General features: G+C 41.3%; 1 protein-coding gene across 1 annotated transcript; it reads left to right on the plus strand.

Annotated features, from left to right (window-relative positions):
* Window positions 1-1,049: 1,049 nt before the first annotated feature.
* LOC147317309 (phosphatidylinositol 4-phosphate 5-kinase type-1 beta-like) lies at window positions 1,050-8,781 on the plus strand. Its single transcript, XM_086313084.1, has 5 exons — window positions 1,050-1,054; window positions 1,139-1,219; window positions 4,230-4,347; window positions 6,370-6,522; window positions 7,680-8,781. The coding sequence occupies exons 1-5, from the start codon at window positions 1,050-1,052 to the stop codon at window positions 8,019-8,021; spliced, it is 699 nt and encodes a 232-aa protein (XP_086169210.1). The 3' UTR covers window positions 8,022-8,781.
* Window positions 8,782-10,512: the final 1,731 nt, after the last annotated feature.

Raw genomic sequence — 10,512 nt, forward strand, 5'->3', positions numbered from 1 at the left:
TACTGACTGACATATATGATACTTGACTACCCTATTTAGATACGGGAAATTGTTAAAAGTCTGGAATGTCTTTGAACACTTTCCTTTCAACAAGTTTAGTTAGTAATTTATTTTTTAGTATATCACTTTCTGATGGTAACCCACTTTCTCTTTAACTGCTCAATCTAGCACTTCTTGTTTTGCTGATAGTCAAAATATGTTAAATATGCTGTCAGGTGTGATGTAAATCTATCTTTCTATTCTTATTGGTTCTGGAAGAAAGCATCATGTCACCCAGTTATTCCTGGAAGAACAGTCAATTCCAGGAATGGCTGGCCTACTGAAATTACTCCAACAACTCATCCAAGTTGATACCAAAAAAAAAGAAAAAACCCTTAAAAAAACAACACAGAGCAAAATCTAAAGAAGTGCAGGCCTCACTTGTCTCATTTATAGTCAGAGTTTATGATTCAACAATAAAAAAAAAAGACTGGGCAAAAATGGCATCCATGGGAGAGTTTAAGGAGAAAACCACTACTGACCAAAAAGAAGATGAAGGCTCATTTTAAATTTGCAAAACAAAAACAAAAAACCCATCTGAATGATCCCCAAGGATGATTTGCTCTAAGTGATGGGTCGATGAATTCTGCTCTCAGAAAATCCTCAAGGAGAATGTCCGGCCATCAGTTTGTGCCCTGAAGCTCAAATGCACTTTGGTTATGCAAGGACAATGAAAAAACAACAGACACTTTTATGGTATTTTCATTTTAATGGAGAGAGACTATGAAAGAAAAATCCTTAAAAGCAAATTACATCCAAATGACTGGCCCTAGGGGTCAGTTCATTAATCTATGAAACTGAAAAAAAAAAAAAAGTTGTTCACGAGGCTCATAAAACTATTAATGATCCATCCAATATCCTTTTTCCAGAGCACAAGTTCTTACCCTTATGGAGCCCAAAAGGTTGATTCTGTTCATCTGGATGTTTCAGTGAGAGAAATGTTTCATCACTCATCCAAGTGTTTCTCCAGTCTCAGCTGACCACATCTTTCTCATAGTCATCCTCACATCATGAGGTAAAATCTTGCATCGTGCTCCAGACTGAGGGTGTTTGATGGTCATTTTATATTTCTTCCACTTCTGAATAATCGCACCAACAGCGGTCTCCTCACCAAGCTTTGGTCTGACAGAGATGTTCTTATGCAAGACTTCTATGTGGTGGAGAGTGTCTTTCTGCCCAGGTCAGTGATCCCACACGCACATCCACAGTGTTACATTCACAGAAACACTCTCTCAGCATATGTGTTTTTGTGCGTTGAAGGTTTGCGTCCTTGTCGCGTAAGCTCAAGGTTATTTATCTGCAGGACTTGGTGAATAGGAGAGCTGCTTCGTAAAAACAGACTGTGTGTAGGTTGGCTGTGAATGAATGAATGGGAAGTGAGTGAAGGGCACGCTTCGCCTGGACGGCCTCCGCAAATATTATATGTTTGGATCTCGAATGAAAAACATTAACCGCTGTTATTAATCCCGCTCGGTGGAAACTACATGCGCTCGAAATCCACTCCAAAGAAAATGTGGTACCACCTCAAACTGCCAGCGTCATCATTTATCAACAGTTTTGCTAGTCTAAGTCATGACGCAGGGATAAAACTATTCTAGTGGATTATCTTGCCAAGAACTGTGGAATCAGCTTACTGTGTGCCTCTTAACTGCCACAGAGCAAAACGTACGGCGGCGCGCCGCTGAGCTATCTTCAAAATTACATCATCAGCTCAAAGAAATGCTTTATATAATCTAAAGCAGGACGAGGAATTCATCGAAAGTGTTGCCTTATGTCCACACATATGGTTTATTAACACACAGCTGATGCTGCGGCACATACTTTATCAGTTTTTGTTTTCTTTTAGAGCTGTAGAGGAACTACAAAAACAAATTAAATCAGGAGCAGCTGAGCAAAAGATGTCTATTAGTTGCTGTTTGTCCATCCCAGTGTAAATACATCCAAGGTCATTCAATGTTGTGTTTAACCCTTGGACGTCAGGAGGAGAATTACAGTCCTATCAGGATGTACTTTGTGGTTTACCTTAGAGATGCTGCACCAGGATATGCAAACTGGGCATGGTTTATGCAAACCTCCTTCTGGCACGCACACCAGTCCTGCTCCTCAGCAACAGCCAAACAAAGCTCTTGTTGTGTTTGACTGATAAAGGCCCTGATGACTTTCAAGACTTTGATGAAAACTCCACATCTCTCGCTGAGACCAGTGTTGCCAACTTAGCGACTTTGTTGCTATATTTAGCGAGTTTTCAGACCCCTTAGCGACCTTTTTTCTAAAAAAAAAGTCGCTAAAAACAGACGTGAAAGCGCGTATCGCTTTTACTCTCAACAAGCAGCGGGTGCTGTAACGCAGTCAGTTCTTCTTTTACTCTTTTACTCTTATGCTGTTTTGTGGATCACAAGGTTTAAAACTACTTATAAACACACACACAAAGTAACTCCACCAGAGTGCCTATTTCGGGTCACTTTTGCCGGTCCAAGCCCGGGTAAAGAAGCAGGGCTGGAATTGTGACATTAAAAAAAACAATAATTGCTAAAAGAAATTTAATTTGTAGTTCTAAATAAACTCTAAATGCATTTAGGACGGTTTTTACTCACTTTATGTCTCTTCCACGATGTTATTTCTCTCTCCAACAACATAGGTTACAATTTAGATTAGCATGACCAATTATGCAAATTAAGCGATGACATCATTTAGCGACTTCTAGCGACTTTTAGGACAACCAATAGCGATTTTCCTTACTGAGGAGTTGGCAACACTAGCTGAGGCTCTGAAGCGCAAAATGACGAGCGACAATTGGTTTAAAATGAGGCTTGTTTCATCCAGCCCAAGTTTGAATTAAAATGAAAGTGGTGGCAGTCTCCAGGGCCACCTTTTTCACAGGGGGAGAAAGAATCTAGGCCATGTTGTTAGGAAGAAAATAAAATTACACAAGACAGAACAAACAGAGTGTAATGAGTGAGGGGAGAAAATGAATGTCTTACATCTTTATTCTGACATAACCGTTTCCTATTTTATTCTTTCTGCTTTCCCTCAGCATTTATCTTCTGTTCTGTAATAGCACACAAACCCTTCTCTTTCCTCCCACCGCAGGACTACCCTGAACAAGTGACTAAACGATGGAAACGGAGATGTCGCTTTGACTCCCACACGCTTAATTTTCAGTTTGTCTCACACCTTTCCGCAGACTCACGCAGACACAGAGAGGGAGATGAATCCCTGATTAGACTGAAATTTTTCCGGGCGCTTGTGTTGCTTAATGTTTTTTTTCTTTTAAGTAGACTCTCAGTCAGTGGCAAATGATTCCCGTTGTCCTCGCGCACTAAACAAACCATTCAAATGCCATTGTTGCGTGATCACAGATATAGTGTTACACCTGCGCCTTGCCTCCGTGTCACTGAATATAGCACACGCAGGGAACAACAAAAGGGCCTCTCTACCCAGAGCAGCTTCCAAGTAACCAGATTTAGAGGTGCCCTGGGAAACAAAACCTTTATTAACCTATTTCTGCAACTACAAAACTGATTCCAATGAAAGTTTAGCTTTAAAAAAAGACTCGACGGCTGACTCACGCTACCCTTATCCAATGTGCTTACAGGATTATGGGTTAGGTTAGTTAGAAACAGGGTCAGCCTTTGTCGAAGCCCGTCTGGAAACGTCTCCCACTCCACGCTTGGCAAAAAACAAAAAAAACATGCAGGTTATTGTGTCTCATTTTGTTTGGTTTTAAACCTTTTTATTTGAGCCATTTTCTCCCCATTTGAGCTGAAGTGCATGTTTTTTATTTGGTATTGTTCGATCCAGTAATTAGAGCCATCTTCAGTCTCCAGGCGAAGAACTCTATACAGACCTATCTCTGTTAGCACAATGCTGGTGGATCTGGGTTCCCATAGAGGACTTACTGAAGCCTGTTCAAGCAGGAATGGAAGAAAATACAAGGGCCCTCTGATAAAATTACCCAGAGTCAATAGCGTAGATACCAGGCACAAAGATTAGGTGCTGGTGTTCATTTCCCGCGGTAGTGCCAGTTTTCCAGGGGGCGCGAGAATGCATCTGTGTTACTGACACTAACATGTTTCCTTTTGTAATGTTAAAGCTTCTTTTTTAAATTTCATGTCAGTTAGTGTTGAAAGATGTATCTAATATACCCGTTTGTGTGTTTGTCTCATCTTGTCTTGGTCAAATATTACCAGTGAGGGAAGCAACCTGACTCCAGCACATCACTATCCTGACTTCCGCTTCAAGACGTACGCCCCGCTGGCCTTCCGCTACTTCAGAGATCTGTTCGGCATCAAGCCAGATGACTACCTGGTAAGACTAAAAACCTGGCAGACCTTGCAGGTCATTATTTGTGTTCATGCTCATAATCCAGACCTCAGCTCCGTCTGGATCACCACCTCATTTGTATGGAGCCATGCCGCAGGAAGCAAATCTAGTGCACTCTCATTTCTCAGCACAGCAACTGAAATTAACCTGCTGGTCCTATTCAAGGGGGTAAAAAAAAGGTCATTTTAAGTTTTTGCTTTCAAGACTTAAAGGAAAAAAAAAAAAAGGAGATTTAAGAAAATATGCTGAGTCACTTCCTGTCACTGACTGCCTGCCCAGTATTTCCCTGCACATAACCCGCATAAACTCACTGCTGTTTATGAGATTAAACAGAGATCATTTTTATAAATTAGTGAGATCTATGACATTGGATTTTGATTTTTTACCTGTTCCAGCCTCGATGCAAAGCTCAGCTAACTGCTTGCTAGGTGCTATAACTTCACATTCAACGTAAGGTGTTACAGGGGCATAAATGCTGAAATCGCATCATTTTAAGGCTGTTGCTAGGCGGTTGCCAGTCTACGTAATGACGTAGATGCATTTTTAAGATGTTCTACATGCCAAGTTTGATTTGTCATCTCCCTGGTTGTGTAGGAGGAGTGGGCAGCCAAAGAAACAACCACACAGGCTGAGATTTCCTGTGTTACAGCGAGATTCACCTGGTTCTTACATGCACACGTCACAAACTGACATAGATAATCAGTTGTAAGTCTGATAAAGAAGAGAGAATTCCTCGTTATTTTTGTCTGTCTGGAATTTCTTTCCACCAACTAAATGCTGACTAATGTAGAATCCAATAGGTTCAGTAATGCTGCAGTCCCCAGGAGGGTGAAGTCAAGGCAAAACATTGGGGTGGTGGAGATACTGGAGCTAATAATGACAGAGCATGTGCCCTCATTAGCACAGCTGTAATCCTCACACATGCAGTGATTTCCCAGCAGACTCACAGGTGCACATTTTGATATTTAGACAGAAGCATTTTGTGTGATTCATGTTTTTGTTTTTGCTCGTTTGCACGTGTTTTTGTCTGTGAAAATATTCCCTGGCTGAAGTCTTTGGTGTTCATTTCAAACGTTTGACAGTTCTAATTTAATGCTAAATTGATACTCTACCTGTATATAAATAAAATTAGATTTCAAAAAGGTGTGATTTCCTCTGACCTTTATCCTGCTGTGGCGGCATCTTCCTGCGTTCCTTATGCCTCGAAGTCTTTCCTAAACCCATCAGGCTACATTGTTCCTTTTGATGGCCAGATTCTTTTCTGCATAAATGAGAGACAAAAAGCTCCAGAAGAGAGTCGGAGATTAAAAAGTTATTTCAAGGCCGAAGAGGGTTGATGGCATAAGGCCCGCCAGCGTTGAGGAGTAGTGCTAATGACTGATGTCCTTGAGGTGATGATGAATTCATTCAGGCGGAGGCCACACTGCGGTGTCTAATTAAGAGAGAATGTGGACACGCATACACAGCCAGCCTCAGTGCAAATGCAATAAAGTGTGGATGTGTTTGTGCTGGTAACGCAACATGACTGTGGATGGTCATCAAGTGGAAGAGTCTCTGGAGAGGGAGAGTGGATGCCTCCAGTGTTTCTCTCTTTTGAAAATGTGGCTCTCATAATGCACTGATTAATATCTAACGCTTCTCTACAGTCTTGCGGGTTCTTGTATGTAGATGGGCACTGCGGGACAGAGGCTCTCGTTTCTTAGCAGGAAGATTCACATGTCCGTGGGCGCCTATAAAGTTTGACAAACAGATAAACAGTAGACTGATGTGAAGCAGAGCTGGCATTAATGGAACAATAAAACAAATGTAGACAGCTTTCTCCGATAAGCATGTGAACAACTGTAGACTTTGGGGCTGATTTTTCATTACAAAAGCGGCCCTCCAATTTTGTGGCACCAGCCGAGGGACCTCTGTTTCCTGCTCTGCTGCGTGCAAAGCTATACCATAAAGAGTTGATTTGTGAATTTGATGTATTAGATATGAAATGTTTATGGCTCTCTTCCTCAGTACTCCCTGGTAAACGAGCCTCTGATTGAGCTGGTCAACCCCGGGGCCAGCGGCTCTCTCTTCTACCTGACCAGCGACGATGAGTTCATCATTAAAACCGTTCAGCACAAGGAGGCCAAGTTTCTCCAGAGGCTGCTACCTGGATACTACATGGTGAGAAGTTTAATGTTACTTCATTACAGTTCGTGATGGCATGTGAAAATTGTTGCTGATTGGTGTCTAAAACCCGCTCGGTGTTAAATGAGTGATTACTCATGAGATGCTTCAGAGGCAAAAATGAGATGGAGTGAAAATGCCCTTTAGCTCCTGCACTAGGAGCCTGAATAGCAATTCAACTTGACTGAGGACAGTGGCAGTTGCATAGATAAAAGTCCAAAATTTGATCAGTTCATTTTGTTATTCATGTTTTTATTTATTGCATCCACATTCTGCTTGACATCAGTGAAGCATGGAGTGTACATGGTGCCAAGTTTTCCACATATGGAGTTTAAACCATACGCAGTCTTCCCCTTCCAGTTAGTCCTCTTCTGCAGCAATTCGCCACTTCTATTCACCGCTTGCTATTTTTAGATATATCCTTTCATAGAAGTGCTGTTCTGACCACTTAAACTTGTGCTCCAGTAGTGTGTTTTAGATCTGATCCACTGTGTCAAAACGGCAACCCTTCACTTGAATGTTTTCTTTTTGGAGAAGAAGGTAAAGTCGCAGGGAACCATATCCGGCAAGAATTGAAGGTGTTGAGCCAAGACTTTGTTAATGTGGAAAAAAAAATACACTCACAAAATTTTGAGTTGTCTATTGAATGTTTTCCCTCAGCAGTCTAACTTTGGGAGACAGTTTGGACAACTCCTTGAATGTTATAGCAAAATCGAAAAGCACGCTCACTGGGCACTATGTGCCATTCCACTGAAAACTGCTGTGCTCTGAGCCGTAACAGAAGACTCAGCACTCTTCTTGGCATGAAAATCAGATATGTCTGACACAGAAGTTTGCTCTTTGCACAAGTTTAAAGTCCTCTGCAAAGGTCTATTTTTTATTTTTTTTTAAATCAGCGGAGCTACAGATTTTTTTATAGTAGTATAAATACTAAACAGATGGTCCACAATTTATAGCTCTATCTACAAACACTAACAGAGCTCCTTATCTGGGGTAGGTACGTCACAGTTATCTGCAATATAATTCTGACCATGCACAAATTAGTTACCAAACTGCTTCCTTTTATCCCACACATTAATATATCTTTTAAAAAATGCACCCAGTCTACAAAAGTCAACGTCGTTGCGACCCCTGTGCTTTCTCTAAATTCACAGAACTTGAACCAGAATCCACGCACTTTGCTTCCCAAGTTTTACGGCCTGTACTGCATCCAGTCTGGAGGCATCAACATCCGATTGGTGGTGATGAACAATGTGTTGCCTCGCTCTGTCAAAATGCACTACAAATACGACCTGAAGGGATCCACCTATAAGAGACGAGCGTCCAGGAAAGAGAGAGAGAAGGCCTGTCCGACCTACAAAGACTTGGACTTTCAAGACATGCACGAGGAGGGGCTTTACTTTGACGCCGAGACGTACAACAACCTCATGAAGACTCTGCAGAGAGACTGTCGGGTAGGTAGTTTTATGGATGTTCTTCTCACAGACTGGCTTTGAAATGGCAGTCGTATCATGACAGGAAGCTCTCTATTGTTCCCTACAACAAATAAGGAAGTCTAGGATGATCTCATTTTGGTTTCATAGCACGGCGCTTTCCTGGTGAAATCCTTTCAAGCTGGAAATCTTAGTCTAGTGAGAAAATATATCTTTTTAAAGGGTTGGTATGTATTCTAACACCAGCAACATGCATCCTTGTAACTTAATCACATTATATACTGCTTTGGGATAATAAGTGCGTATCCTAGATGGGACGAAATATTTTGAAAAGAGAATTTTCCTTGTCTTTGCCACAGAGAGAAAGACAATGTGTTCAGCTAAACTTTCAGTTTGCCTCGGGTCTCTGTTCTTGTTTCCTTGCACGGCTATGTTTCACTACGTGACAGCTCTCCAAACACTGAATGTGATTAAGGCATGATCCTGGTAGCGTGAGACTCAGAGCCCTGTCCAAAGATAGTCTTCCAATCTAAAGGCTCACATTCTTCTCTGTATTAATGCAGACACCGTGAAATTGTTCAACTGAAGGAGGATAGTTTGAGCTTAATAAGAGACATGAGCTGTGCTCTGGCGATTCACCAAATCTTTAAAAAAAGAAAACGTTATGCTGCAAACACATAAACTTCATCCTTTCATATCCCTTTGTCTGTCTGCATTACATTAGTTAGGAAGAATTGTTGCTAGTCATGGAGCCTGATGGATCGTATACAGTAAATTTTCAGATTTGTGGGCCATAGCTGTGATTAAATAAGAAGCCTCTAGGTTTTAAAAAGCAAAAGACACAAAACTTAAGTGGTACTGATGTCTGCAGCCTCTGTTCCCCTCCCAAGGCAACAATTCAGGCGTTGTGCACCATAAACTCATAAAACAAATGGCTGTATATTAAGCTTGGACGTCAGGAGGAGAATTACAGTCCTATCAGGATGTACTTTGTGGTTTACCTTAGAGATGCTGCACCAGGATATGCAAACTGGGCATGGTTTATGCAAACCTCCTTCTAGCACGCACACCAGTCCTGCTCCTCAGCAACAGCCAAACAAAGCTCTTGTTGTGTTTGACTGATAAAGGCCCTGATGACTTTCAAGACTTTGATGAAAACTCCACATCTCTCGCTGAGACCAGTGTTGCCAACTTAGCGACTTTGTTGCTATATTTAGCGAGTTTTCAGACCCCTTAGCGACTTTTTTTCTAAAAAAAGTCGCTAAAAACAGACGTGAAAGCGCGTATCGCTTTTACTCTCAACAAGCAGCGGGTGCTGTAACGCAGTCAGTTCTTCTTTTACTCTTTTACTCTTATGCTGTTTTAGATTTAATGTTCTCACTGCCGCTGGTGGCCGTCAGTAGCAGGCCTATGTGGTATGTGCTGACACGAGTGGAGCCTGGCCAGTGAATGAGGACAATAAAACAGAACAGAAAGAGAGGGCGAGCCCACACTCTGCTCAGGAGGTCATGCTGGACAGACGTATGGAGCCTAAACCTCCAAATATGACTCGAGTGTGTCTGACTGGCTTGTTTGAAGGACATACATTGTTTTATTCACCGTCATCTGTATTATAGATGGATACCATTTAGCTCATTTTCTCTGTCCGTGTTAACTTCACAACCAAGGAGACTTTTTAAACCCGGAAACTTAGTGCATGTCGGATATTTAGACTCTCAAATGATACCATTATCTGCCTCAAACATGTACAGCCAGACTATACTAAAGATACTTCAGCTCTGGTATTTGGTCACTTTGACCCAGTGTATTAAATTGTTAATTTAGCAATTGATTAACCAAAAAGACCAACCAATAAAAAAAAAAGTAAATAAATTTCCAAACAGAAACTTTGCTTTGTAGTTTTTCTACTGTACTAGAAAAACTACAAAGCAGTTTTAACCCCATGAGGAGCTGAAGGGCAGAATACTGCTCTTCACTACACTTACTTCAGTACTTCACAAGCAACAAAGCAGGAATTAGCTTGGATTTCGCTACAGCGGAGCATTGAGCAGAAGCAAGAAAAGGCTGACATGGTGTCGGATAACCCAAGATGACAAACTCCAGAAAGAAAGCAAACACTCCCGTTATGCTTTCAGCTCGTTGTGTGATAGATTGATTATTTGTTGAAGTCCATAATGGAGTAAAAAGTTGTGGTTAAAAGTTACCCAATATATTATTCAATTTATTTCAAATATGTAAATGTATAAACAAGGGTAAAAGAAGTCCCATTAAGAGACGTAATGTAACACAGGCTAAAATAGTTAAAAGAGTTCATGACTATGTTCAACCGGATAATAATCCTTAATGTGACTACAACCTGTGTAACATTCAATCTGTGATCTACTTGTCGAGCCTGGGAAATAATCCATGTGATTTAGTGATCATGATTGATTAGTTATGCCTGCTGTTGCCGGAAGGGGGAGCTCTGGCCACGATGCCTCATTCGCAATGAAGCTGCTGAAAGAGAAGCATCGTGTCTGAGCGTCGTCATTGACTTATCCCCTTTTCAGGTAAT

The sequence above is a fragment of the Aulonocara sp. 'chitande type north' Nkhata Bay genome, linkage group LG12, assembly GCF_057382095.1.
Source record: "Aulonocara sp. 'chitande type north' Nkhata Bay isolate Kocher_YH1m ecotype deep benthic linkage group LG12, A_spYH_male_GT1.1, whole genome shotgun sequence".
Lineage (NCBI taxonomy): Eukaryota > Metazoa > Chordata > Actinopteri > Cichliformes > Cichlidae > Aulonocara > Aulonocara sp. 'chitande type north' Nkhata Bay.

Bases quoted from the DNA above. Each gene is read 5' to 3' on its own strand.
- LOC147317309 (XM_086313084.1), top strand. The intron at 4,348-6,369 runs GTAAGACTAAAA...TCTCTTCCTCAG, and splicing joins TCAAGCCAGATGACTACCTG to TACTCCCTGGTAAACGAGCC. The intron at 6,523-7,679 runs GTGAGAAGTTTA...CTAAATTCACAG, and splicing joins TGCTACCTGGATACTACATG to AACTTGAACCAGAATCCACG.